We start from the raw sequence: 27,835 nt of genomic DNA, 5'->3' as shown, positions 1-27,835 counted from the left end.
TTTCTGGGTGCTTCAGTCCATGCTAGGCCCCTTTCATCTCACAGGGATAAAGAAAGGCTATAAAATATGTACAAAAACATTATTTACTTATTTGAAAATTATGGATCTCCAATTGTTGATATCCAAGGCAATGAACAATTACAATGAACAAAGAAAAAAGAAAAAACATCCTAGTAGTGTTAAAAACAACATCCATTGGGGATGCAAAACCATATGGAGCAAATCAAATAAATAGGATAAACTTGGCCTGGTGCCTAAAGAATAGTTGGAGAGGCAGTAGGTGGGTCTCCTTTGGGAAGGAGATCCATTATTATTATTATTATTATTATTATTATTATTATTATTATTAAGCACAGAAAGACAGACACAACCCCAGAGTTTTTCCTTTCTCTAGTAGCCGTCCACCAAATCTCTGCAGGTGAGGGCTTCCAGGAGAGGACATTTAATTTATTAATTTGTTTAACAAAATTTATACACTACTTGATTGTAATAAAACCTCTAAGCAGGTTTACAGGAAATATTAAAATCACATTACAGTGGTACCTCGGGTTAAGTACTTAATTCGTTCCAGAGGTCCATTCTTAACCTGAAACTGTTCTTAACCTGAAGCGCCACTTTAGCTAATGGGGCCTCCTGCTGCCGCCGCACCGCCAAAGCACGATTTCCGTTCTCATCCTGAAGCAAAGTTCTTAACCTGAGGTACAATTTCTGGGTTAGCGGAGTCTGTAACCTGAAGCGTCTGTAACCTGAAGCGTATGTAACCCAAGGTACCACTGCATTACTGTTAATATTAAAATTAACAGTAAAGACCTCAACAACTACATGTCAAGATCTGATAGGCCTGCCTCAGCAAAAATGTTCTTAGCAGGTGCCAAAAAAAGAGAGAGAGAGAGTATGGAGACGGCGCCTGCCTGATGCCAACCAGCAGGGAGTTGCAAAGTGTAGCTGCTGCCACATGAAAAGATCTTGCAAATGCAGAAGGAGTATTATGCGGCACCTGTAACCGTGCCAGTTCTACAGAGCGGCCAAGTGGGCTACCTCACACTATACTGAATTAATTGAAAGCACAGGAGGTCTGCAGGCATTGCAGAGTTAGACCAGTCCAAGAGGGACATCTAATCCAACCCCTTGCAATGCACAAATCTTTTGAGGAGGTGGGGGGGTCCTTCTATTCTTGAGTACTGCTCAAGAAGGGTCCCTGGAGCCACGGGCTGGCTAGTCCCTCAAGTTTCCTCACTCGCCTCTTTCCTGTCCCTCCTCACAGCGGCTGCTGCTATTGTCGCTGCCGGACCTTCATCTCAGCCAACGGTGGCTGCTGCTTATGTGCCCCCCCAACCCCGCCACTCTCTCTCTGTTCCCTCAGGCATTTCGGCCCAGCGCGCGCGAGCGCGCCGACCAGTCAGACAGCCGGCCCGCCAGTCGCCTCGTCCGTGCGCGCGCGCCTTCCCCGCGCGCTCGCGCCCCGTGACCGTCCCCTCTCTCCCCAGCGCGCGCGCACGGCCACACACGCACGCACACGCTCTCTCGCTCTTCTCCCCGCTAGTCCCTCTTTTCGGTGACGTGAAGGGGCGCGCGGTGGCAGCACCTCCCCGCGCGCTGCTTAAAAATAAGAAGAAAAGAGGGAGCGAAACATGAGAGCCCTAGTGAGCTCCAGCTCCCGCCGGCAGCAGAAGAGGAGGCATCACCCCAGCCAGGCTGTCCTCGCTGAATTGCGGCCGCCTTTCTATGGAACGACCAGAAGGGACTTGCTGCTGCCGCCACCGCCACGACCACCACCACCTCCTCCTCGTCTTCTCTTTCGCGCGCCAACGCGGGAGCCCTTCGCGCCGGCAATTTCGACGCTTCAGCCGCGCCAACTAAACCGGCCCTCGCGCAAACTTCCCCGCGCAAAGTGCGCGGCACCTTTCCGTCGCCGCCCCCCCTTACACCACACGCGACGTGCGCTCTTTCCCCCCCTCTTTTTTTTGGTCCCTCAGACATCACTCCCTCCCTCCTTGGAGGCCTCCCCCCCATTCTCTCTGTCTCTTTCTCTCTCCCCCCCTCCACCCCCGGATCTAAGGGGTTTCCCCCACACACACAACACGGAAAGCTCTCGCTCTTGGATTTGCCTTGGGATTTGCCAGCGAAGCTCGCGGAGGCATGGTCGCTCTGAAGATGCTCCCGCTCAAGCTGCTTTTGGTGGCCGTGGTCCTCTGCTTCTTCGAGGGAGAGGCCCGCTTTGGGGAGAGCGGGGGGGCCAAGAGGAGAAGGTGCCTGAACGGCAGCCCCCCCAGGCGCCTCAAGAAGCGAGACAGGAGGTTGATGCTGCTGGAGCCGCCCCTCGGAGGGGAACTCATGTGCCGGGGTTTCTACCCTCGCCTCTCCTGCTGCCCCAGGGCGGACAGCCAGGGCTCGCTGCACGTGGAGAACAAGGTACGGCGCGCGGCGGCGGGTGGGAGGGCGGCACACTCCGGGGCTCACCTGAGCAGCAGCAGGAGGAGGAGGATTTTTTTGGGGGGGGTCCTCCTCGTGATCTGGGAGGGTGGAAGGAGACTCCTGGGAGAGAACCAAGGAGAGGTGGACCTGTATCTGTCTGTCTCTCTCCTCTTCAGCAGGCTTGCAACGGTGGTGAGAAGGCCAGCAGCTCTGGGGAGGTGTCAAAGGTGGCCTGAGCTTGGGTGCTTCAAGCAGTAGAGGAGAAAGGTGAAGGTGTAGGATAGGTAGATGTCTTCACCTGGACTGATTTCTGTTGACCAATGAGCCCATGAAACTCTGGAGTGGCTCAGATCTTCTTCATCAACCCACATGTTATCCCAAACTCAGGCTTAGCAAAGGAGAGAGGGCTGCAATCCCAAACGGACTTTTGCCCGTTGAACTTTCTTGCAAGTGAACTTCCATTGGCTCGCACTGTAAGCCCCATTAAGTATAGTTTGACTTAGTTTTGAGCATAAACGTGTAAGAAAGAAAGCGCTGTTGTTCCTCTTGGATACTGGCACCTTTGATACTGTTGTGTCCTTGTTTCCTTTCCGTCTCTTCTAGGATGGGGTGCTAATTTCAGGAGCACGGGTGTGTGTGTGTGTGTGTGTTGGTTCCTGCAGGTTTCTGTTGTACCTCAAACACAACAGTCCTTGGAAAACTTGTTACAAGGTTTTGGTTGGTCGCTGATGCTGGGTCTTCAGAGAGTGGCGATGTCAAAATCTGGACGCGGGGCAGATAATTAGTTTGTACAAAAAAACCCCAAACCTTGACCGCAGGTTAACAATCTAGGATAGCAATTTATTTGGGGGGGGGGAATTGGGAAATTTTGTGTACTACTGTATAGTGAAGGGATGCTGCAGCCCCTGGAAGCCCCAATTGTCAGGTGGTCCCATCTAGAAGAGAGCAGAAAGAAGCTGAGTTAGAAAACAGGTAGACTTTCGTCCCGGTCTGGATGAGACATGGGACGGGATGGGGGGGCAGAGATGCTGCCAATAAAGTCTGGAGGGTTTTCTTGGAGTCAGTCAACGCTCCCTGGCAGCCGTGGGACTGTAAATTAAGGTGGCGGTGGTTTCCCCGTTTATTTTTTCTGAGGGTAGAAAAGTGTGTACGATTCTCTCCACATGTTTGGTCAGGAAACTTCGGGTAGCAGATGGTGATTGGGAGAGCAGATGATGCCAGGACGCTGCAAACTTTTTACGAGCTCTTCCACCGATTAGGTCGGTCCCTTGCTCTGGAGAGAGAAAAGGGGAGGGGGGGAGAGGATTCCCTGAAGTTGCTCCTCGACGAACTGGAGCGGTTGCAAATGGATCGTTCTCAAACGGGATAAAAGGAGGGTATCTACTGGACTGTGTGTGTGTGGAAAGAGAGAGAGAGAGAGAGAGAATTTGCTTTTTTTGCAGCATGACAGTTTTAACGTCATTAGACTTGATGGCATTCTGAGGATGAATGAAAAATCCTGGGCATCCTGGAATAAGAAGGGCGCCTGTTCAGGGGTCTGCTGTTCTTCTGCGTTCCAGCGTGTTGGTGTTCTCTAAGTTTTTCAGGCTATTGTTTCGATCAGAAGGGCAATGTGTAATGCTGGATCTAGGGAGGGAAACGTGATGAATAAATGTCATTGAGAATCACTGCACGTGAAATAAACAATCAGGTGTCTTTCTCACTGCCCCCTCTTTCCCCCTGCTCCCCCTTCCAGCTTTTAGGTTTAATTAAGAATTCCTCCGTTACAACACTGCAGTTGTCAAGGTCTGAGAGCGTCTTGGAAAACTTGTGTTTCAGTCTTTCTGGCCCAAGCATAATAAAAAAAAAATACCCAGCCTGAATCGAATTTTTATGCTCAGTTCACGGTAGATTTCACTCCATTCTCATGTAAACAGCTTCTACGAATCAACATATGTGTCTGGGTGGTATCTCTCACTTTGTTTTGTAACAAAAAGCCATATTGCATCATTTAATTTGCTCAAGTCATGCAAATAGGGAAAAAATCAATAGGACAAAAAGGGGTCGACTTATCCTCCTCCCCACTAAACTGCTGCCCACACACAGAGTCCTGTTGCTTATGGCAAAAGAATAACAACAACACCATTGTATTTGTTGGTTGGTTCGCTAATGGGTGAAACTGGAGAACATCATTCTCCTTCAGTCCCCAGCTCTGTCCAAATGCTCATGCCTTTTGAGAGAGCATTTGTCCTATCGCCTCTGTTCCCAGATGAGCGAGAGCTGTCTTTGCTGCAGGGATTTCAGCAAAGGAAACTCTATTCTTACCAGATGCAGCAGGAGTTTGGTTGAATATTTTCTCCGCATGTTTGGCCAGAGGTAGTGTCAGCAAAGCTCCTGTGTGGTAATCACATTAAACTACACACTAACTACATTCAGATAACCTCCTAAAGTCTCTAACTGAAACCCACAAATGCCAGAGTCAAGCGGGGAGGGGGGTGTCCTTAGTTTATCCTGTTAGTAACATCTAGAAATGAGCAGCAGCATCTGCTGGATGGACTCTCTGAAATCTCCCTGTAATAAATAAGCTCTCTGTGGTGGATTAAAGGTGAGACAGACTTTACACAATACTTGCATTTCTACCCAGCTACGGAACTTGATTTCTTAGCACTCTTTCTTTTGTGGCTGGTGACATTTAAAACACTTTTAACTGGAAGGACATGATTTAATGTACATCTCAACCCATCATTTCAGGCTATGTCATATCCATATATATCATATCATTCATTTAAACAAAACTTGGCAATAAACATTTTTGCACGTCTGTGTACCAGATGGACAAAAATATGCATTTTTTTCCATTTTCATGTGCAGTGCAATCCTATTCATGCTTACTCAGAATCAAGTCCCATTGATTTCAATGGGATTTACTCTCAGATAAGTGTGCTTTGGAAATTTTGCCACTTCTGATTCACGTGACACATAATGGATGACTTTCCAAGCAAAATGCGTCTAGTGCATTTAGTGATAGCAGACTCTGAACAGGGTGCTCTGGAAATGCTCCAGGAAGTACGTCCCTATGGCTGTGCTGTGACACTGCACTTATGATATACCCACCCACAGACAAGGGTAAGGGTGATAAGAAATAAGTGTTTCAGCAGTTTTTAAAAGTAATGAAGCACACTCAGCAGTCATTTCTAATTACAAAAAGCCTTTTGGTTTAAGACTACATTTGTCAACCCTCTGGCAATTTAATGATCAAATTATTGATCTGTATTTCTAATGAAATGCTGCCAGCCTCTTAAGTAGTGCAAAGCTGCAACAGAAAATGCACAGACACATGAAATTACAGTCTCCCTTTATCATCTTTATTTTGTTTTGTTTTATTTGCATGATGTCATTGACATTTTATCCCTACCTTCTGGTGCTCTGGATTATTCTCCATTTACCATTTGATTCTCTAAATTCATAAGCAAATAATGACATATTAAAGTTTTGTGCATTTTTAAAAAAAGTTTTCTTACAGGCTGTCAAACACAGTGATCTTCTCTACCTTAGTTGGTTTCACAGCCAAGGCTGTCAGGGAATGGGTGAAAAGTAATTGTTTTCAAGTGTGCCCTTTTACAATCATTTGTTTGCTCTGGCTCTTTCTTCAACAAAAGCTATTGTTGAACACATCCAACTAAACAAATAACTCATCTTGGGGTCCCTGTAACAGCTGCCTTGGTACAATGATCTATTTACATATTGTCCTAAAATTGAAACTGAACTCCTTAATGACATAATCTAGTACTATAGTACCAAATGAAGCATATGCTGAAAGTAGCAGCTGAACCATCTTGAAAGCATTCTGTTCGCAGGAATAATTACTTGTATACCAAATACTGCTTCATATTAACATCAGAACTGAATGCTATGATTTTTCTGCTGACTTGCCTCCTTGCACCCATGTGAAATGGTACAAGTTGTGTTGGCCAGATTCTCTTGTAAAATTAGAAGAAATTATGCTCCTATATGTCTGTTCCCTTTCACCTTTAGCTTAATAGTCCCAACCCAACTTTGTAAACTACAAGTCCCTGCATATTTATCTCACCTGTCTTCTCTTGGCTTCTGCTTCCTGGGTAGAGATTAAAGGATGAGTTAACATATGTTATGAATCAGTCAGTAGGCATAATAATTAGTAAGCATACTGCAAGCTTAAGCCACTATAATTTCATGGTTCTACATATGGCTTTTGGAAACAGCAAACTAATTTGAGTATAACAAATCTGATTTTTTAAAAAAATGTATGCTCATTCTTAAAGATATATTTTACATTTGGGGGGAGGGGCACATTTATTCAGATTAATCCACATTTGCCATGCCCATGACAGATTTCCCAGTGAGTGAAACAGGGTCTGTAGGAACTGATGCATGCAGAAAGTCCCAGTCCCTGACATCATCAGTTAACAGGATCTCAGGTAACTGATCTGTAATCTGAGAAGGAATCATAGCTCAGTGGTAGAACACCTGCTTGGCATGCAGAAGGTCCTAGTCAAAAGAATAAGGCAACAGATTATGTGAATGGCCTCAGGCTAAGAGCAGTTTGCCACTCAAAAGTAGGAAGTATTGGGCTGGTATAAAGCTGACCTGGTATAAGCCTATTTCCTGTGTACCAGAACTCATATATTGCAAAGTAGGCCAAGTCTGCAATACGAGAGCAGTATGAATGAACATACCACACAGAGACAAGATCAAGTAGGGCATGTTCACATAGAGATTTCCTCACACCCCATTAGGCCTGTTTCTCTGGGCACACCTTTGATGCTGTGTGTGTGTGCGCGCCACCATAGGTGGGGGAAGCCCCTGTGTGAGTGTGTCCTTAATGCATATTTCATAGGGCCAATCCAACCATCAAGGCAAACTAGGCAAATCTTGAATGTCACATTCCAGGGGTGCCCACTGCAGAGCTGCTTCCTGTGCTTTTGGAGGAGGCAAATGGGGCAGCTTAGCAGATCAAGGCCTGTGAGGGAGGAACCCCTGTGTCCCAAGAGCCTTAAACACTGTAGTGAAAAGGGAAGAAAGTAATGTAGTGAGAGATATTTAAAAAGAGGACACAAAAATTACATCCTAGTTGGCTTTTGTTCATTTCATGTGCAATACAGTAGTCTGAATTTTTGCAGGACACAGCAGCTGCAACTACCAAGTTACTTGTGGGCATTCCTTGCCCAACCGCTGCTCTGCTTCTCCTCTCTCTCATGCACAACAATGCTAGCTTTCCACTGTCAGCTGTGCAGAAGTCCACCCCTTGCTGCTTTGGGTGGAAGCCCTGCCTGCGCTTGAGTTCTGGGAGCTGGGGGTGCAAGAGCTGGGCAGATGTGGGTGGCACCACTTTGGGGAGGACTCAAGGTCAAGGGCCACCACCAGTAGATGCTAATCTACTGAATGAGGGGCTTTATGTGGGCCTTCTATTCTGTGACATTGGCTGTTTTGCCCAGTTAAAATTTAAAAGCACAGTCTGGGGTCTTATTTTTCTTTTGAGTCTTGGGTTGATGATTTTTGATATGTGTCTGCAGTAGTATCAGTTGGGGAGAGCTCAGCAGGCCCCAGTTGCAGTGACGAAGTATGGTGTGAGAGAAGGGTCATGCCAAGTAAGGGGGACTTGACACAGAGAGTTGGTGGCTGTGTCAGCTTCTTCTCTTGCCAGAGTAATTGTGGTTGTTATCAGCCAGCCCTCAGATGCTGTTATCAAGTACCAGGTCAGTTTTGAATAAAATCTCCCTCATTCACAATTTGTGAATGTTGAAGCTGACCTGGCTTGTATTACCAGTACTTGCTGAGATTAACTGATCTTACCCAGCTTTCCCTACCTGAGTACTTGGTATAGTATCAGGGCAAACTTGGGGGTCAGGGAAGAAGGGTTGCTGTGACAGTAGAAATTGTATCTCTCTCTCTCTCTCTCTCTCTCTCTCTCTCTCTCTCTCTCTCTCTCTCTCTCTCTCCAGGCTTCCTGTTTTCTTGAGTGGGAATCTAGTGTGTCTGTGCCTTTTATTGGGCAATTGGAACAGATTAGGGATTCTGCTAGTTTACCATCCAGCTTGCTGCCCAGCAGTCTTTCTGCCTGAGCTAACAGAAGTGTTGTCCCACCCCCAACCCGGGCTGTTGATCCTGGGGGACTTCAGCATTCATGTTTAGGCCACTAAATCTTGGATGCCTCAGAACTTCTATGGTCACAATAATAACCATGGGGTGCTATCAGCCTAAGGCATATGGCAGACCACACTCTGGATCTGGTCCACCAGCTGGGAAGAGGGTGATTTGAAAGTGGGGGGTTTTAACTCCAGTTGCTTGTCATAGTCTTATAATTTCCTGTTCAGATTTAGGTATTCAGCTGCTTTCTCCCTCTTCAGCAGCTGGAGACCTAATTAGAATCGTCTGCCTTTTGGAGGCTGATGGATCCAATTGGGTTCCAGGCTACTCTGGGAGATACTGCTGTCAAAATCCTGGTTAACCTGTGGACGAGGTGGATGATGTGGACTATGGTTGCCCTTGAGCACCCTGTCCTGTTTGGTAGAGCCAAATTGACTTCTTGGTATCACCAGAGCTTAGAGCAATGAAACAGCTTGAGTACACGTAGAATAAAAATCCAGATGAATGCAACTGAACACTAGTGAGTGTTCATTATTGAGTCTCTTCAATAGCAGTGAATATAATGAAGAAGCACTTTGCTGACTCCATTGCATCCTCACTATGCTGCACAACAGAGCTTTTTGGGTAGTATGGAGCCTTTTATACTCGGCCCAAAGGAGGTGGATGAACCAATGTGACCCATTGTGACTTTTGTAAAGCATTTTGGGGATAAAATCCCTTGTATCCAAGTAAGGTAAAGGTAAGGTAAAGTATCCCTGCATGGTTAAATCCAGTCAAATTCAACATGGAGTGCGGCGTTCTTCTCCACTTTCAGGCTAAGGGAGCCAGCGTTTGCCCACAGACAGCTTTCTGGGTCACAAAACACCGTGACAAACGCCAGAGCACACAGAAACACTGTTTACCTTCCTGCCACAGCAGTACCTATTTATCTATTTGCTCTGGTATGCTTTCAAACTGCTAGGTTGGCAGGAGCTGGGACAAAGCAGGAGCTCACTCCATCACATGGATTCAAACTGCCAACCTTATGATAGGCAAGCCCAAGAGGCTTCGTGGTTCAGACCACAGCGCCACCCATGTCCCTGTCCCTTGTATCCACCATGCCTTTCACTGCAGCAGGTGACTCTCAATAGATATCCAGAACGCTATCGTGTCCTGTTTTGTTAAGTTGATATGGCTTGAGAATATGGACAAAATTGTTGGATCTTCATAGGTGACCACATTTGCTCTTGACCCTTGCCCTTCATGGCTAATGAAAACTAAGTAAAGAGTGGGTGGCTAGCTCAACCAGGGAGGTGATTAACATCTCTGTGTAAGAGGGGGTTATCCCTAACTGCTTAAAGGAAGACATTAGACTTAAGAAATGCCCCCAGGATTCAGAGAATTTAAACAACTATTGACTGACTGCTACTGTCCCCTTCTTGAGCAACATTGAGTAAGTTGCTGCTAACCAGATTCAGGCTCTATTGGATGAGACTGATTGTCTGGATCCATTTCAATTGGAGTTTAGGCCTGGCTTTAGCATGGAAACTGCCTTGGTTGCCCTGTATGTGGAGAGACAGGCAGAGTATGATGCTATTGATTCTCTTTGATCTCCCAGAGACTTTTGATACCATTGACCATAGTATCCTTCTGGACATTTGTCTGAGTTGGAAGTGGGTGGTACCACTTTACAGTGGTTTCAGTCCTACGTGGATGGTCATCTTCAGACAGTGGTGCTTGGGGATGTTGTTTAACCCCATGGTCCTTCCTATGAGGGGTACTGCAGTGGTCAATTTAATTGTCAGTGCTATTTATTGTGGCACCTTAATGACTAACAGATCTGTTACAGCACAATATTCCATGGGCTACAGTCCACTTCATCAGATTGATCAGATTTCCTTTGAAGCAAAATATTTTAGTGCATTGTATGTGGTAATTGTCTTACCAAAGTTAGGATGTCTGTGTTATTAACAACTGCTTTGTGAATTACCAGTCTTCATTATGTAATTATCACTGTCTGTATTCTTTTTCTGCATTTCATTTCCCTGTTTTTCATTTCCTCTCCCTGTGTATGTATATACCTGTAAATTCATGCACCTGATAAAGTGGACTGTAATCTACAAAAGTTTATGCTATAATAAATTTGTTAGCCTCTAAGGTACCACAATGCTCTTTGTTGTTTTTAAAACAACAGTGTTTTTACTTGTCTGCAGAAATCAGAAGGGAGGCTGTTAGAATTACCCTAGGAGGGGAGTTCCATGAGAATTAGCTCAGAGCTTGAATATTCTAGTGAATTACCTCCAACAGCTGCTTAAAGCTTGCAGCTGCCTAGAAGAAAACACAGCAGTTACCTCTTGGTAAAACTTGAGCTGTGCACAGCCCATCAGGAAACTATGTGTAATGTTAATTTTATAATTTATTAATCATATTCTACACATACATACACATCGTAACATGATGTACAAAACGCAATAAAACACAGCCAAAAACAACACAGTAAATAACTGGATATAAATCTAAAAGTTTATATCTACATAAGTAGAGACCCATGGCAGAGGCATTTTCATCCAAGCTGGGAAAGTTTATCGGATAAACAAATTCAGTTGTCTCCAAATGCAGATAATGAGTGTCTCCTCTTGAGAGGAACACTGTTCCACAGAATAGGGGAGTCACACACAAAAAACCCTGTTCTGACTTACTGTGGAAAAGGCTTCTAAGATCGTTGGAACTTGAAAGAGAATCTCTCCCACAGACTGCAATGATCTACTGAGTATGTAAGGGATAAGGCAATCTCTCAATTAATGAGTAATAAGTTGTGCATCTTTTGAGTTTTATTTGTGGACTTCTTTTGCCTGGCCTAGTCTGATGCATTTTTCTTTTCTCTGTGGTCAAACTAACATTAAAAAATCTGTACCCCTTCATCTCAGCATACTATGTGTCTTTCTCCTGGTTATGGCTTCCTGCTAGACTCAGACAGTTTTAGCTTCTTTTTTCCAAGCTGCTGCTTCTTTTCAGGCCTGGTGACATCAGGTGATGCATTCAGGCAGTTACCAACAACTCAGTGCTACCTTCTCCTCATCATGCTCTTTATCCCTTATCTGTGCTGCTTCCATCACTTCCAGTTCCTCCATCGGCAGTGGTGCCACATCCACCTCCATGGAAGATGTAGCAGTCATTTGTCCCAGGAAAAGAAGTTGTGAATTGGAGGTGCAGAAAGCTTCCATTTGGACATACCCTTTATGACCTTAAGGATGAAGGGCCAACTTTGCTTTGAGATGCCAAAATCTAGTGCTGAGACAAGTTGCCACACTGGGGATTTAAACAATTAACAGTATATAATAGAACTAAAGGAGAGTACTGTACAATTTTCTGAATTGTCAGTGCTTCACAAGTGCAGGCTATCTTGAAAAATATGCTTGCAAGTGGTTTAAAATGTCATATGGTTAAATTTAGGTGTGTGTTTTTTTGCTAAGACAGTTCCAGTGAATTGAGTGCATTTCACTGGCACAAGTGTAATGAAACCACTGACAGATCACTTAGCACGATGAAACACTCTCTCTGATCTAATTTGACTCCAAGTTTTATGTGATTGCCACCAAGCCAATAAATGTGATGACTCCAAACTTTTTTACAGTACTGTGGTGTCTCAGAAGAGCCATGATACAATATACACTAATTATGGGCTGACTCCAAATTGAATTAAGTAATAGAGCTGGATTTGGCATAGAAAATGTTTAATTCAAGCAGAATGAATGGAGCAATGTAGCGAAAAATTACTGTACTCTTTCCAAAAGAACTGCTCAGTATGACGTTACAGAGACTGAAACACCACATATCCCACATACTCCATGGTCTGAATAACATTGTTAAGTGTTGAATATCAAATTGATTCTAGGTTGTAAAATCTCCCAGAATGCAGAATGTGGCTGGGACATTATCCATATTATATTTTTAAAAATCTGAAAAAAAAATATAAAAAGACATCCATATGCATGCTGAAATAAATATTGCATTTGACTTTCAGGTAGTAAGTTACAAATAAATGGGAACATGCAAGGAGTGAAATATTGTCATGTCTTTTTTATATATAAATGCAGTTGCTTTTTGACTGTAGGGCTTTTCAATGCAAAATGGTTTACTGGCCAATTTCTATATTCTTGGGGGAGCCATAATATTTTCCAGATAGTGACCTACAGGCAGAAAATCTCTCTTATGAGGGATGGGGTCATTTAATAAAGTTGGTGTCATCTAGGAGGAAGGATTTCCCCGTTATGGCACATACAAAATCCAAAGAGTGTTGGAACATTAAAGTCTGGAATCACATTCATGCACACTCTCTCTCTCACACACACACACACACAAAGAAAGACCTTTTGATAACAATTTTCCTTTCAAATGCAACTGCTGGCAATATTTTACAATCCACTTTTAGAAAAATCTATTGACTAGATTAATATATCTTAACATAGACTGAGGGCTTCCTGTTGACCATCCCTGGTATGGAGTTTGTCATGTAAGTATATCACAGAGGACTGTCATGCATGGGAGAGGGAAGGAAGGGAGAGAGGATTTAGATGACCATGGAAAGGTGAAAATAAACTAAATTGTTCGCCAGTTTGTATTGAAAACTAAACTGGAGAAAAATTATGAATCCTTATTTGAAACATTATGAGCCCCCAAGTTTCATACTGACAGGACAGGAAATATGAGATTTGGTGAAATCACTATGCCAAACAATCCAAACCATATAAACCAACAGCAGTTGTACCTACCAGAAACGCAGTAGCCAGCTACCACTACCACCTTCATGAGCTTCTCTGTTTAGTATCCCCACGTTGATCAGATTGGAATGAAAACCAAAGCAGGATGTGGCCAGTTCTATGGATGTGTTGCTGGCAAAAGGGAAAGTTTAGTCATTAAGCCTGAGGTTCTCTATTGCTATTCAACTATGAATTTAATTATGACAAGTTTCAGTGACTGTTCATTATACATTGTGCATTCATTCAGATAGTGTTCCAAATGTTAAAAGCAAAAATACTCATATTTTTGTTGATGAATGTGGTTTCTACTGTGCTGTAGATCAACTTCATAAGATGATATGGGGCCAGTGATAATCAAGCAATCCCATTCTAGAGCTGGCAATGAGTTGGCTTTTGACTAAACTGATTGGCTTTCAGGGCTGCAGAGAAACTGCACAGACTTGTGCTAAAAATACTGGTAAATTATGGGTGCTCGGTTGCTTAGACATATGTGTGTTTGCCTGTGACATTGCTGCTTTTACATGTATTTCTGTATAACTGCCCTGATTAAACTGGCATCAGATATTTGCATTAGTTCACAGGCCTTTTTGCAGAAGGCGGGAAAGCTTATATTTCTCTGGTTTGTGGCTTGCAGATCTTTTCAGTTACCAACAACACAGAATGTGTGAAGATGCTGCAGGAAATCAAATGTGCACACTGTTCGCCGAATGCTCAGAATCTGTTCCACTCAACTGAGAAGGAGGCATTGGGAAGAGAACTAGACCTTCCTTTCCTGTGCAAGGATTATTGTAAAGAATTCTATTACACTTGCAGAGGTCACATACCAGGTAAATCAACATTGTAAATAGTAACATATTATAATTGTGTATACCTTTTATTGCTAACACATTGTGCAAAACATCCTATGTGTATCCTAATGTGTTTTATTCAGAAAATACTGTTCAGGGGTCTTACAATTTGATCTAGATAATCAGATCATCTACAGTTAAGTGTTTCTTTTCTTAAAATTCATTATGTTAACTTGGCATAGTGTACAGTTTGTCCTGTTCTCCCCATGGGACACTAAGCCATAACTCCTGGGCACTGCCCTTTATCCAGTTGCTTAGTCTCAAGGCAACAGGATCTAGGCAACAGGTCCAGAGTGCAAACTCTGGTAAATCAGGATTGAGCACAGGCTCTGCAGGACCTGGGAGAGCTCCCAGTGGGTGTTCCCAGAGAAGGCAGAGACCAGCACCTAACTGACAACTTGCTTCCGGCTTGAAGCATCACACCTGTGTGCAAATGAATAGCCTCAGAATGTGCATTATTATTTCTCTTCTGAGGATCTCTCATGGAGAAGTGGCCTGTTTTATACCTTTCGCTGGAGTGTTGTGTGTCAGAAAAGTGGAACTAAATGTGAAACTGTTCTCCTGCTTCTGCAAATACTATAAAAGGGTCACTGCTTAATTTTTTTCATGCAAAAGGTTCCAGGTTCAATCTCTGGCATCTTCTGGTAGGGCTGGGAAAGATTCCTGACTGAAACCCTGAGGAGCTGTCACTACTTAGTGCAGACCGTACTGAGCTGAATGGGCCAGACTCATTATAAGACATCTTCCTATATTCTTGTGCACAAGCAGAAGAATGGGAACTGCTATCGAACCTAAGCAACTACAGCACTGCTTACAAAATAGCATTAGTGGGTTTTTTATTTTTTACTCATGGTTCTTTCGATTCAACCCTATAATTTGGATTCAAAGTGGAGTTATCATCATCATCATCATCATCATCATTACAATATTTATTATTTTGTATAGCACTTAAAATAAACTAAGCATTTAGTTGCAGTTGAAAGCTGCCCAAAGACATTCAGCCTAAATATTGACAAGCCATTGGGGAAGGGGACATAGAAAAAATATGCAAATATGGAAATGGTATATGGGAGAAACTGTTGATGTAAGTTTAATATTATTATCACACTTTTAAAAATTGTAAACAACAACAACAAAAACACACCCAGAAAAGCAGTAAGGGAGGAAGACCAAGAAAAAAGGTTGGGTTTTCAGGAATGTTCCAAACGAAGTCACAGAGGAAAGTAATCCCAGCCATAGGGAGAAATGGAAGACCAGGGAAAACCCCTCAGTCCAAACAGAGGATCAAAGGAAAGGCAAGCAAAGAAACAGGAGAGTGCCAGGTAGCAATAAAGGAAGTTGATGTCCCGTCCTCTTTGAAGCACTGTGCTAAAAGGGCCATATCAGAGGTCACAGGCAGCCTCAGGTGGAATAGTGGGTGTTAAATCATCAGCAAGGAGCCCCAAAATGCCAGATGCCTCAGAAATGTTCACAAGAAATGTTCACTTGAAATTTTGAAATACAAATATGGACTCAGAAGACTACATGAGATGTCTACTTCATTTTTCATTTTTTGAAAAAGTTTGTTGTCCTTTTAAGAAAGCTGATTTTGTAGTAATATAAGTTAAACATATCTAGAGGACTAAAGCAAACCTTCAACATATTTGCAGGATTTGGACCAGTTCCATGGTGTTGCTAAACACATTGGGCAAAATAGTGGCGTTTGATAAACACATGAGACCACAGCATAGTAAATGTTATTCTTAATGTATTATGTAATAGAGAAGAGAATCTAGGCCACAAGATCTATGGTGACCATACATGGGACACAATCCAGATAAATTTACATTGTGGTTAAGTCCTTTGTCACCAATGGGTTTTAGGAACACTCAACTTTTTCTGGATTGTCCCTGTGGTCTACTATCACCTTTCTCTGTACTATCAAAATGTTTTGCAGGGGGTGTCTTATCCTCCAGCTGCTCCAACTTTAACCTAATTACCATAAATTATTCTGCTTTTTTTTTTTACTTTGCATATATGCTACTGTCCCCTAGCAAAGGATTATGAGCACAGTGCAGGCAAAGACAGACACTTTTAATTCCCACTGTGATTGTTCCACAATGCTTAAATGCCTTCCATTTAAATTTATGAGAATTAATTTGCCTGGGCCACAGACACTACTTGTTGCTTTTTAAAATGTTTCTGTCCATCTCTATCCACAAAATGAACTGTGTCCTGCTCTCTGATATTGTACCACCTTTTGAAATACAAAATTGTGACTATATAATTGCAAAGCTGTTTTTCCTTGCATTATCTCTTTCCATGTTTACCTTAAAAGTGTAAATTATGTTGTTGTATAAGAAAGCTGAGGCAGTAAGACTCTTAATGCCATGGTTTGGCACTAATTTGCACAAACAGAACTGTGTAAAACTGAGTCTCAGCCTTGTGTTCTCCATCCTTCCTCTGAGGATTCTTAAGTGACTTCCTCTTAGATCCAAAAGCAATGAATTTATTTTGCTCAAATCATACTTTGCTCTTAAACTAGGATCAAACTGTGATTTGGGATCTTGGTTTAAGAGCATACTGTCATTGGAGCAAACCATAGTACACTGCACTTGGACACAATGGGAAACTATGGTTTGTTGACAAACAGGAAATTAACTTTAAAATCCTTAGCACATGAGGGAGGATAGCTCAAGCTTGATTCTCGACTCTCCTTAGCTCTGTCCATCTATCTATAGCCAAACTATGGTTTGGTATTTCATCTGAATGCAATCACTGTAATGTGAAGAGTAGAAGAAATTAGCGGGTGCAACTCTATCACACCTTAAGTTGTATAATAATTATTTATGAAATTTGTGCAGCTTTTTTAAAAAGTTGCATAAATAATAAGAGTTAAAACAAGGCATAGGCGAATGTGAAGCACTTTTGGAAAAAAGGCTTTTCAAAAGAATATTTGTGTACAGTGTTCTTGTTTTCTTTTAACTCTCAGGGATGCAGAACATTTTTGTAGTGTTCTTTGACTTGAGAAAACATTTTGAAAAGGCTTGATTTTCCCCTTTGGTGTGGTTTAACATGTATCTAAACTCATTCAAATATGAAAATATTATTATTGTCTTTGTAAACTACAGAGACGTTTCTAAGACTTTCCTAAACCAGCTGTTCTTTGCTCTTTATTGCATTCCCCAAAGCAAAGCAGAATAGATCAGAGTTGCCAAGACTGCCTGCTGAGCAGCGATAACAGATTAGATTAAATGTTTGGCTCATGCTGGAGGCCACTAAGAAGAATTTCTTTTTATTTTTATTTATTTTTAATACTATTTAAATAAAAATAATAATTATCACATATGAGAAGCACATCCTGCTAAACTTTAACATTGTGTGTGTGTGTGTGTGTGTGTGTGTGTGTGTGTGTACAAAAGTCATTGTTTCGGAGGAAAATTTTCTTTCACGCTATGAAAAGAATAAGATGCTAAATGCTAAAGGAGGTGGAGAGAGGGCGATCTGAGCTGCACAGGAGCTGGAGTCGAAAGAGCCTCACTCCCTAGATCAACATATGTGGTGACGAATGACAAATTTATTTTCCTACAGAGCTTGTGTATATGTAAAACTGCTGAAGTGCATCAAGATGTCAAGTGCTTTTTGTGACCACCCAGGTTGCCTTGAAAGATAACCAGATGAAAACATAACTTTTAAGCACTGGGCTTTGGAGGAAATGGCTTACATGCTGTAGCATCAGCTAGAGTAGGATTTTTCCTACATCAATCAGATGCTAATAATCATTATAAAAACTTGTTCTGAAAGTGGGCCACAAGGACAATAAATAAATAAATAAATACACCCATGTCCAACCAAGTTAACTGATTTGTTTGGCAGAGTGATCATTCAGTGGTTCCTGAAAGTGGTGTGCTGAGGTTTAGTTTCTGTTTCTGGGACAAATAACTGATGGCTCAATTCTATAGTTCTGTGATATTAAAACCGGGGAGAGGAGCAATTTTTAACAGAAAACACATATAGATTTCAGTTTATTTGATATTTGCATCTCTTTCTAAGATCTGTAACAATTGCCAGAGGAGTAGTCTTCTTCAGCAAAAACAACAAGAGTAACAAATTGATTTATGGCATAAACTTCCATTGCCTTAAGGCAGCAAACCTAACCATGTCTACTCACAAGTAAGTCCTATTGAATTCCTGGGGCTTTTTACCATGTAAGGTTAGGATTGCAACCTAAAATCTCTAGTGAGCAAAAGCTTATGCCTGTTCACCTTTAAGCTGTCATAGGACTCTTTGGTGTTGCTTCCTAACAGCTGAATCCATAAGAAATATGTATAAAGAATTTTTTTAGTACCTGGCTTTATTCAGCTGACATTTATTGCTTTCCTGAGAATGGGAAACAAAAGGAAATTTTACAACAGCCTGTTATATCTCAAAATGGAAATGTAGCTGTGTTGGCCCATGAGAAGAAGAAAATCCAAACTTCATAATTGAGCAACAGGACGAACCAAAATGTCACAAAATCATGGCAGGCTTTGAGAATAACTTAGAAACATTAACCAGGAATAAATAGGCTTATAAAGGACACTGAATTAGAGTGCAAAGGATCAAAGCACCCCACAACTGATTCTACCAGTCACAAACCAATATTTGTCATAAAAATGCATTATCACCAGAAAAGGTAAAAAAAAAAAGTCCTTTGAACTCAGGTTCAGATTCAATTTTCAGTGGAAAATTACTTGGAAGAGGGGTTGGAATGACATTTTAATTTTGTATATTTGTTTTTGTTACCTATAAAGTTATGTTAACATTCCCATTTTTAAATGTAGGCATTTTTAAAAAAACTGGGTGAATCAAGGGAATATAGCTTGTTCTATTATTCCCTATACCCGCAGGTGCCCCCTCTTCCCTACATGTTCCAAATGCATAAGCAATACACATTTAAACCCTTCTTTTCTAGTTGAGCTAGAAAATATGAAATATGAAATATGAAAATATGACAAGCACTTATGGGAATGCATCACTGTCCAGTGGCAGTAGAAAAAGTTAAGAATCCAGTGAGAGGAGATGGAGTTCATCACCGTTCAATTATAAGCTTACCTTAGTACTGCAGAGTACCAGTTGCATTCTGCAAGTGGAGATACATTCCTGAATGCCTTTGGAAACTCTGAGTGGTGCATGACTAAGTACTTTTTCCTAGTATTTCTGTTTGCACAATGAACTTCCTTTCCACACCTCTCCCCATGTGCCCCTGTGCCCTCCCCAGATCTGCTCTAGAGGGTTATGGGTAAACCCATAGCAGATTTAGGGAGCATACTGGGGGAGGAGAGGGAGCAGAAATTAATCTGCATTGTCCAAAGTCCTTACACTAGCGGACTCACTTGGATGCCACACTGTCAATTTCATTTCAGGACTGGTTTTAGTGTATCCAAATCCTCATGTTTCCTCAGAGCTGTGGCTTGGTTTGCTGTCTATTATCGTGTTTGTTTTTCTTACGAAGAAGAGTAGATGTTGTATTGTGCCTCTGGGATAAGAGGCATAAACATGGCCACCTTCCAGACAGGGTGCCCTGGACTTTGTCTGCATCACATTTTCATGGTTCTATCTGTGATGAAGTAACTCAAATATTTGCATATCCATATCAGTGAGTGAAGCCTAAGCATCCTTATCTATCAAGCACTAGGGGACTTTAGTGCTGGAAGTGGTGTCTTGGTGAAGTCTCTAGCCATTACTGGATGAACTCCCTTAATGTCTTAGTAGAACAGGGTACTAGGAAGAGCCTTAGTCTGTGCTTGGCTGATCTGTTTTGTGACGCTAGAGGGATTGTGAGCAGAAAGAGTAGGAGAAGCAGAAATCTAAGAATGAGGGAGTCAAGATCTTGAAAAGGCAGTAGGCTTTGCTTCTTTATTATTGTATTTTTATGCCAACTTTCCTCCAAGAAGCTCAAGGTGGCATACATAGTTCCCAGCTCCATTTTTATCTCACAACAACCCTATGAAGGGAAGTTAGGCTATGAAATATTGACTGGTCCAAAGTCACCCCAGGGGATTTGAACCCTGGTTTTGTCCAGGTCCTAGTCTAACACTCTAATCACTGTGCCATACTGGCTAAGGTGCTTTGTGACTTCCTGTGACACTGGATGGACCCTGAGATTGACAAGGGGAATCTATAGAAACAGGTGGATAAGCAGGATGTGGGCAATTTACCTCAATTTCTGTCTGTGAGGTCACATCCACACCATATATGCAAAGCACATGGCTTCCCACAAAGAATCCTGGGAACTGTAGTTTCAGAACTACAATTCCAAGCACCATTAACAAAGTACAGTTGCAAGGATTCATGAGGGAAAGCCGTGTATTTTATGTGTATGGGGAGGACGTGACCTGCTGCTGAAGAGGGATCACCTCAAACACAGAATTCATTGGCCATATAGATACAGTTCAGAAGTACATGTTCATAATGAAAGGGAGATGAAGAGAGGAGAACATTAAGGGGCAAACAATTTCCACATAGGTAGATGGAAATATGAGTTCTGCAGGGAGATTGAGCTTGGTATTATTGGGTAAAATGAAAATTCATCTGGATTAGATTCCTATGAATGGCAAATGAGAAACCATAGATGGGCCAAAAAGCTGAAACATAATGAATCCATATAAAGTTGTCATTCAGCAAACTGGGTAGAAGTATAACTCCATCTCAGTCAGTCAGTTGTATTATGAGACCACACTGACTGTGCCTTATTGTTGTTTTGATATTGGATATCCTGCCATTAATTGTTTCTGTAAATTATGTTTGTAAATACATTAGCACTGTGGTGTGGTTTATTCAATGTTGACTCTAATTCTGAGTTTTTGGCATGTCTTCTAATCAGATTCTTTCTTGATCTATTTATTCATGAGATGGTGTTTCACAGCAAATATGCAGTCACCAATCAAGAAAAATAAACTTGTAACAAATGTTTGACACAAACCCATGCATATTAAATGCTTTGAGCTAAATGTTTAGCAGGTTATTTTTTTAAAAAATACATTTTACCCACTTTACCACCAAAGCTTTTAGGGGGGTGTACTTACCGTCTCTTTTATCCTCAAAATAAAGTGAGGTAAATTAGGCTGCAAGCCTAACCATACCTACTTGGGAGTAAGCCCCACTGAATTCAGTAGGATTTACTTCTTACAGGCACGGTTAGGATTGCACTGTTAGGCTATGAGATAGTGACTAGACCAGAGTTGGTAATTTTTGTGGCTGCCCAGCTGCTCTGCTTCTCTGTTTTCTACTGTGGAGTGTTTTGGAATTTAAAGGTGGAGCTACTGAAGAAATGGCAAGTGTTCACAAGAGAGTGTTATTTCATAGAGCAATAGTTATGGATTTTAGTGACTGCTGTGAATGGCTCTGTTGTCTTCATTGGTGTTATCTAAGTGGCTTTAAGAATTGCTAAGGCATTCATATGCCATGACGTTTTACTGTATCATAAATTCTCTTGCTGTTTGCCCTTGGATTTTACACTGATGGGCCTTTTTCAACAATCATTTGTAAAATAGGTAGCAGAATGAAAATACAAATGAAAATCAATATTACATTCTTTTTTTAAAAAAACCCACAATAACGGTATATAAGATGTTTGCATGCAATAATATTTTAAAGTTTCTGTTTGTAGATTCTTTGATCGGTCTAATTCTTAAAATGGAAACATTGGATTATTGATACTCAGAGTTGAGCCATTGTAATTAATAGACATGACTAACTTGGACCCATTAATTTCAGTAGGACTACTCTGAGTAGGACTAGCTTTAAATACAATTCATTAATTTATCTGTTAATTTCTTAAGTATTTGAGATCATTCATTGTACTGCTGAACTGTCTGATAATAAGCCACAAGAAGATTTGTTTGTTTTTATTTGTCCATATTAAAGAGTGTCTTTTGCAAGATGAGAGGCATTTTTTAAAAATTCTCCTTTTTAGTCTATACAAAGGCTATTTGTATATTTATGAACAAAATATCAATATTCATTAATAAGCTAAACATTTTTTCCTTCACTTTTAAAGGTTTCCTCCAAACTACAGCAGATGATTTTTGCTTCTATTATACAAGAAAAGATGGTGGCTTGTGCTTTCCAGATTTTCCAAGAAAACAAGTTCGAGGACCAGCTTCTAACTATTTGGACCAGATGGACGAATATGGCAGAGTAGAAGATATCAGCAGGTTCATAAAGATAAATACTGCTTAATCTAAAAAATCTGACAAATCTTTGTAGTTGACATTGAGTTGAGTCAGTCTTTGCTTATGCTTCCCAGCTGTGTCATCCAGATGTTGCCTTCTCTTGCTGTTGTTAGCAGTCCATTCTTTATAATGTATTGAATTCTTGTGTAATACGTACTTTACTAATGATTCATTGACTTCATTCTGAATCAAATACATTGCAGATGTGTTATCTGAAATGTTATCTAAATTTAATTGTTGGTAATTTGATTTTCCCCTCTTATTTCTTATCAGTTAACCACTGCTGGTTGTTGTTTTGCCCCTCTTCTACATTATCCACTTATGACCCAAAATGGATTTCCATCATTTAAGTTTAGTGCAGTAAATATTACCTGCCCCCCTCACAGGCTGAAGGGTTCTTATGTGTTCAGTATTTAGTACTCATCCCAGGGTAATGGGAAATTTAACCTGTGTTTTGAACACAGAGAGATTAGGGTCAGCATGAGTTTGGAGCTGAAAGGACAGTCTCCTTTTTCATAAATTTGCTTCAGTCTCTCTCTTCTTTTTTCCAAGTTCAGTTTTAATTCTAACATCTATACTACCCCATGATGGTCAATTGACCCCTTGGGTTAATACTTTGTGCTTTTTTTTTAAAAAAAGGTTAAAATTCAGATAAAAGTATATTTGCCCCTAATTCTTCCAATTCTGGAAAAAAAATCTGTAAATAGTATTTATGTAGGTGTGTATTATATTATCCTGTAATATATAGTATATTATATAATGCATAAAATTTAATAATAATATGTTATGTATTATACATTCTGTTGTATATATTATCTCTACAAGCTATTGGGCTTTATTCTGTTTATAATTACTGTTAATTGTAACAATTTCAAAAGTTAGTCCTAGTCCTTTTTCAAATAGTGTGCTGTTTTTAATTTAATTTTGAATATGTTGGCATTTAGAAATTAATCACATGTTGCATTTAAGTAAGATTATGGGTCAGTTATGCATCTGCCCATTATTTTTCATTTGCCATTGTGTGCACCACAATCCTATGTGTGTGAACACTGAAGCAGAGCACAACAAATACAAATAAGCCACACATTCAGCAGGTGGCAGTTCCCCTCCCCAATTCTAGTTAATTTAGGCCAAAATCTCCAACCAAAACCTCTAAATGCTCCCTCCTTGCCTCTCTATTCAAACCCCACCCCCACTTGTAGCTGTCCTCTACCTCCTTCCTTCACCTGGAGTGATGTCACCTCCCTGTAGGTAGTATCTGTGTCGAAATAGTTGAGAGAGATTCTCAGATATCAGGAGACCTTAGTCCTGTTGTTAGCTCCCATAGCAGTCCTGGACTATTGGTGAGCGATTTGGCTTACAAGGGACTGGGCAGCCAGCAGCTGAGGCATGTTGTCACATCGCCCTCAGTCACTTTCTGTCAGATTGAAAGCTACCTCACCTTCAGATTGAAATATGTGATACCCAACATTGCCTTTCCTTGCCCTGCTGAATACAGCTAACCATGTGAATAGTAGGAGCAAGACATTGCCTGTTGTAGCACATGCTCTGATTTATTGCAAATTGCTTTTCTTGCAGGACATTTTTAATAGGGAGGCAGTAATCTATAGATATAACAAAAATGATGTTTTATTACTTTTTTTAAGGAAGCATAAACACAACTGCTTTTGCATCCATGAGGTTGCAAGTGGCCTGAGGCAGCCTGTTGGAGCAACACATTGTGGAGATGGATCACAGCGCCTGTTCATCCTGGAGAAAGAGGGATATGTAAAGATTTTCACACCTGAAGGGGATTTAATCAAGGAGCCATTTCTGGACATACACAAGCTTGTTCAAAGCGGAATAAAGGTTAGAATTCTTTTTATTTACCATTGCCTGCCTATTTGCTTTTTGATATACTCACTACATTACTTTTTCTACAGCTTCAACTTTTGCCACCTTTGATTTTAAAAGATAAAATAGTATGCAAATATTTTAAAAGGAGAGTGCCAGCTAATTGATCTCTTAATAAAACATCTCTCCTCTTTCTCTTCATAGTTCCAACCCAATGAACATTCATTATGCTTAAGATTCATTCATTTAGACTTATATTGGCCAGCTAATTCAATAGGTTCAACAGCAATATAGTTACAGTGGTAGGGCATATGTTTTGTATGTCTACGGTTCTGAGTTCAGTCTTCAGCACTGCCAGTTAGCAAAGGAGCTCATGTGGCAGGGTTGGAGAAATCCCTGTCCCTGAATGCTTAGAAGGCTGCCACCAGCCAGAGGAAAAGGCATGATTTAGTATAAGGCTTCATATAGTAAAATGCTCAGCTCCATTGACACCTATAACTTAAACCTTTCTATTTAAATATTTGTTCTTTATCACATAAATGTGTGCATAATATTATCACTACAGTGAAATAATTTGAATCCAGGTCACAAATTATTCCACTCTGAAATGTGGTTCTTTATAGTTGATTTCTGTGGAAACAGTTTTGATCCTTTAGCTATTTTTTTCTTGACACCTAATGTGGCTAGCCATTCTCGTTGTTGAATACAGAAGGGGGAGCTCTCACCGCATCAGCTACTTAAGAGGATGGCTCTTCCTTGGCCTTTCGGTGCATGATAAGATGCAACTATGCTTTGTTCTCCTTCTTCTTGAATTGATTGGATTTTAAGTAACTTGCAGCTTTTCAACCTCCTGAAATGTGTTTTGCTAAATGCAGCAAGTTAAAATAAAAAGTATTGCATCATTGAACACCAGAAGCTGTTCTCCTTTTTGTTTTGCTCATTTGAGGTACAGGGTTCCCTTATTTCATTACTGCTTTATACACAAAATGGCATTTAAGTTTTGTGGTGAGACTTGGTATAGAAAATTACATTACTGAAGAGGAATCTGTTCTCATCTTCTGTGATTATCTAGCTATGTGCGATTCAAATCTTGTAGCAACGCATACAACATATGACCTAATGAAAATGTCTCTTTTCTATTAAAAAAAATCCAGTTGGTCTGTCTTTCTGGGCAGTGAGGGATATTGACACATTTCATAGCTGATATTAATCTGTCCCATTTTCCATATGTATTAACTTGCCTCATAAGAAATAACCAAAGTGACTAACGTAAAAAATAACAACAATAAAATCACAAAACTTTTTAAAAAAACACACAAGGGCAGAAATACACATAATATATCAAAATCATTTCAGGTTGCAATCCTATGGACACTTAACTTGGAAGTATGTTTCATTATTTCTGAGTAGACACACATAGGATGGTGCTGTTGAACTGTTGTCACTAGACCTAACTGGTGAGAGTTGAGCATGTTCTTGACGCTGGCACTTATAATGAATGAAAATTACATGCTGATTACAATTCCAACTATAACATTCATGGGAAATACATAGGCTGCAACTCTATAACACTTACTTAGGAGTTAAGTCTTATTGAACTCATACTTCTGAGTGAATAAGAATTACTCTGCAATTCAAAAACATGTACGCATATTTTTCTTGTATCCCTTAAAGTACCTCCCATGGTCTGATTGTCCACCTTTTTCCAAAGAAGTTTGGGAGTTTGGTGTGAAAGCTACTTTAGGGAGAAATGACTTTCCGTCTACCATGTGCCTGCTTTTTCATTTCAGTAATTTTCACACCAATTCCAAAAAAATAAATAAAAATCATGGCAGTTCATAGAGTTTAGGGATTTGGTGAGCAAAGTTATTTCAAGGAAATTTATTGAAATGGGTGTGCAGATGCCATGCATGTGAGAACCCCTGGAAAATGCTCTCAATGTATTTTAGTCTGCAAGGGTGGGGGAACTTGTGGTCCTCCAGGTGTTATTGGACTTCATTTTCCATCAGCACCAACCAGCATGGCCAAGCAGTCAAGCATGATGGAATTTGGAGTCCAACAACATCTGGAGGGCTACAGGTTCTCCATCCGTATGGCACACACCTGCTTAGGAGCCAGCATCATTGATCTCAGTGGGACTTACTTCTGAGTAGACATGTATAGGACTGTGCTAATTGTCTATTAGGAAATTGATTGACCCATAATACCGAAATGCCCACAGAATAAGCTTCAAGTGTGCATCTCTGTGGGAAAATATATATTATAAAGACAGATATTCATTGACCTGTTGCATGTCTTATTCTGTTAGTATGAATGGTATAGCAAACCTAGATTAATCATAACAGAGAATGCTTCCACAGTCCTACTACTGTGGAAAAAGAACTGTCAACAGACAAAACTGACTAAGAAAGGTTTTACTAGTTTCAGTGGATAAGAACTGAGAAGTCTGAGGAACTTGTACTTTTTAATTCACATTTTCATATTTCTGTTATTAAAACTGGTATTTTATTATTTTGTATTCCGTCAGCACCACTAATTTCAAAGCAACAGCAATAACATATTTTTAAAGCATAACACATTGTCTGAATAACAGTTTTCAGGAAATGTCTAAATGATTTCTAAGAGATTAACATTCTATGGTCTTTTAAACGTGTTAGTGGGAAGGGGGTTATTGGTTTCCTTGTGTTTTATTACATATTTTGTGTTCTCATTTTGTATTTTTATGTTGTGAACTGCCCTGTGATCTTTGGACGGGGGGCGGTATGCAAATTTAATTAATTATAATAATACAGTAATAACAATATACTATTTTGGTAACTTAATTATATGAGGGTATAGAGTCATAACATGGTCCTTTTGCAGTTCTTATAAGACAGTATTTGCTCACCTGGTGCCTTCCAGCTGTTCTGGTCTACAATTATCATCAGCCCCAGCCAGCACGGCTATGGGAGTTGCGATCCAAAACATCTGGAGGGCACCAGGTTGGCAAAGGCTGCTATAAGACAAACTTCCCCTGTTTTTCTTTTAGACAGCTTGAGCAGCAGACTATGGAACAAAACGTGTCCCTTTGAAACTTACAAAGCTATTGTATCAAAGTTCTATTGTATTGAGATCAACCGTTTAAGTAATGATAGTAGTGTTTTAATAATAAATCTAATGAAAACAACATGATAAAAGCACAAAGCCTCTGAAGAGAATGAAAGAACCCCCATGAAAGAGAAAACATATGTCAGGGAAATGATACTGAAGATAGGCTCTTAAGAATATATGAGCTAGACTCCTTGACCTCAGCCACCTTCTACTCCCCTCCAGGCTATGAACTGTTTTTGCTTGTCACAATGGCTTAAATTTTAATAGAAAGTTTCCCTAAATCTCGAACCACATCTGCTTCTTTGTTTCTTTCCGCAGCCAAATCCCTCAGCAAGGCCAACTATACATACTTCAGTGTTTCCATATATATTTTTTTGTTGCGGGGCGGAGGGAGGTAAAATATTCTTATATAATTCCTTTAGGAATAATTTCGAAAGTTCACAGTTTGCCACAATCACAGTGTATTACAGATAAACGTAAAGGTATTTCAGCTATGCATATTGAGTTCTTAAGTCGATTGACTGCCAACCGATTTTTTCACAAGCACTGGCATTTGCACATGCGCTCCTTTCCAAAGCAGCAAACTTCAAACAGTTTCTATTCATTATTG

General features: G+C 40.8%; 1 protein-coding gene across 4 annotated transcripts in view; it reads left to right on the top strand.

Annotated features, from left to right (window-relative positions):
- The first annotated feature begins 1,538 nt into the window (after positions 1 to 1,538).
- The window catches only part of HHIP (hedgehog interacting protein), a 70,573-nt gene continuing 44,276 nt past the window's right edge, over positions 1,539 to 27,835 (top strand). For 2 of the 4 annotated variants that reach the window (XM_053403270.1, XM_053403271.1), the window contains exons 1-4: positions 1,539 to 2,412; positions 13,894 to 14,086; positions 22,128 to 22,284; positions 23,949 to 24,150. In XM_053403270.1, the coding sequence (XP_053259245.1) occupies positions 2,140 to 2,412; positions 13,894 to 14,086; positions 22,128 to 22,284; positions 23,949 to 24,150 (825 nt within the window). In that variant the 5' untranslated portion in view covers positions 1,539 to 2,139. The remainder of the gene's footprint in view (positions 2,413 to 13,893; positions 14,087 to 22,127; positions 22,285 to 23,948; positions 24,151 to 27,835) is intronic. The other 2 variants (XM_053403273.1, XM_053403272.1) reach the window with 2 other exon arrangements.

Source organism: Podarcis raffonei, chromosome 9 (assembly GCF_027172205.1).
Source record: "Podarcis raffonei isolate rPodRaf1 chromosome 9, rPodRaf1.pri, whole genome shotgun sequence".
Classification (NCBI taxonomy): Eukaryota; Metazoa; Chordata; class Lepidosauria; order Squamata; family Lacertidae; genus Podarcis; species Podarcis raffonei.
This window is presented reverse-complemented; position numbering and strand designations above follow the sequence as displayed.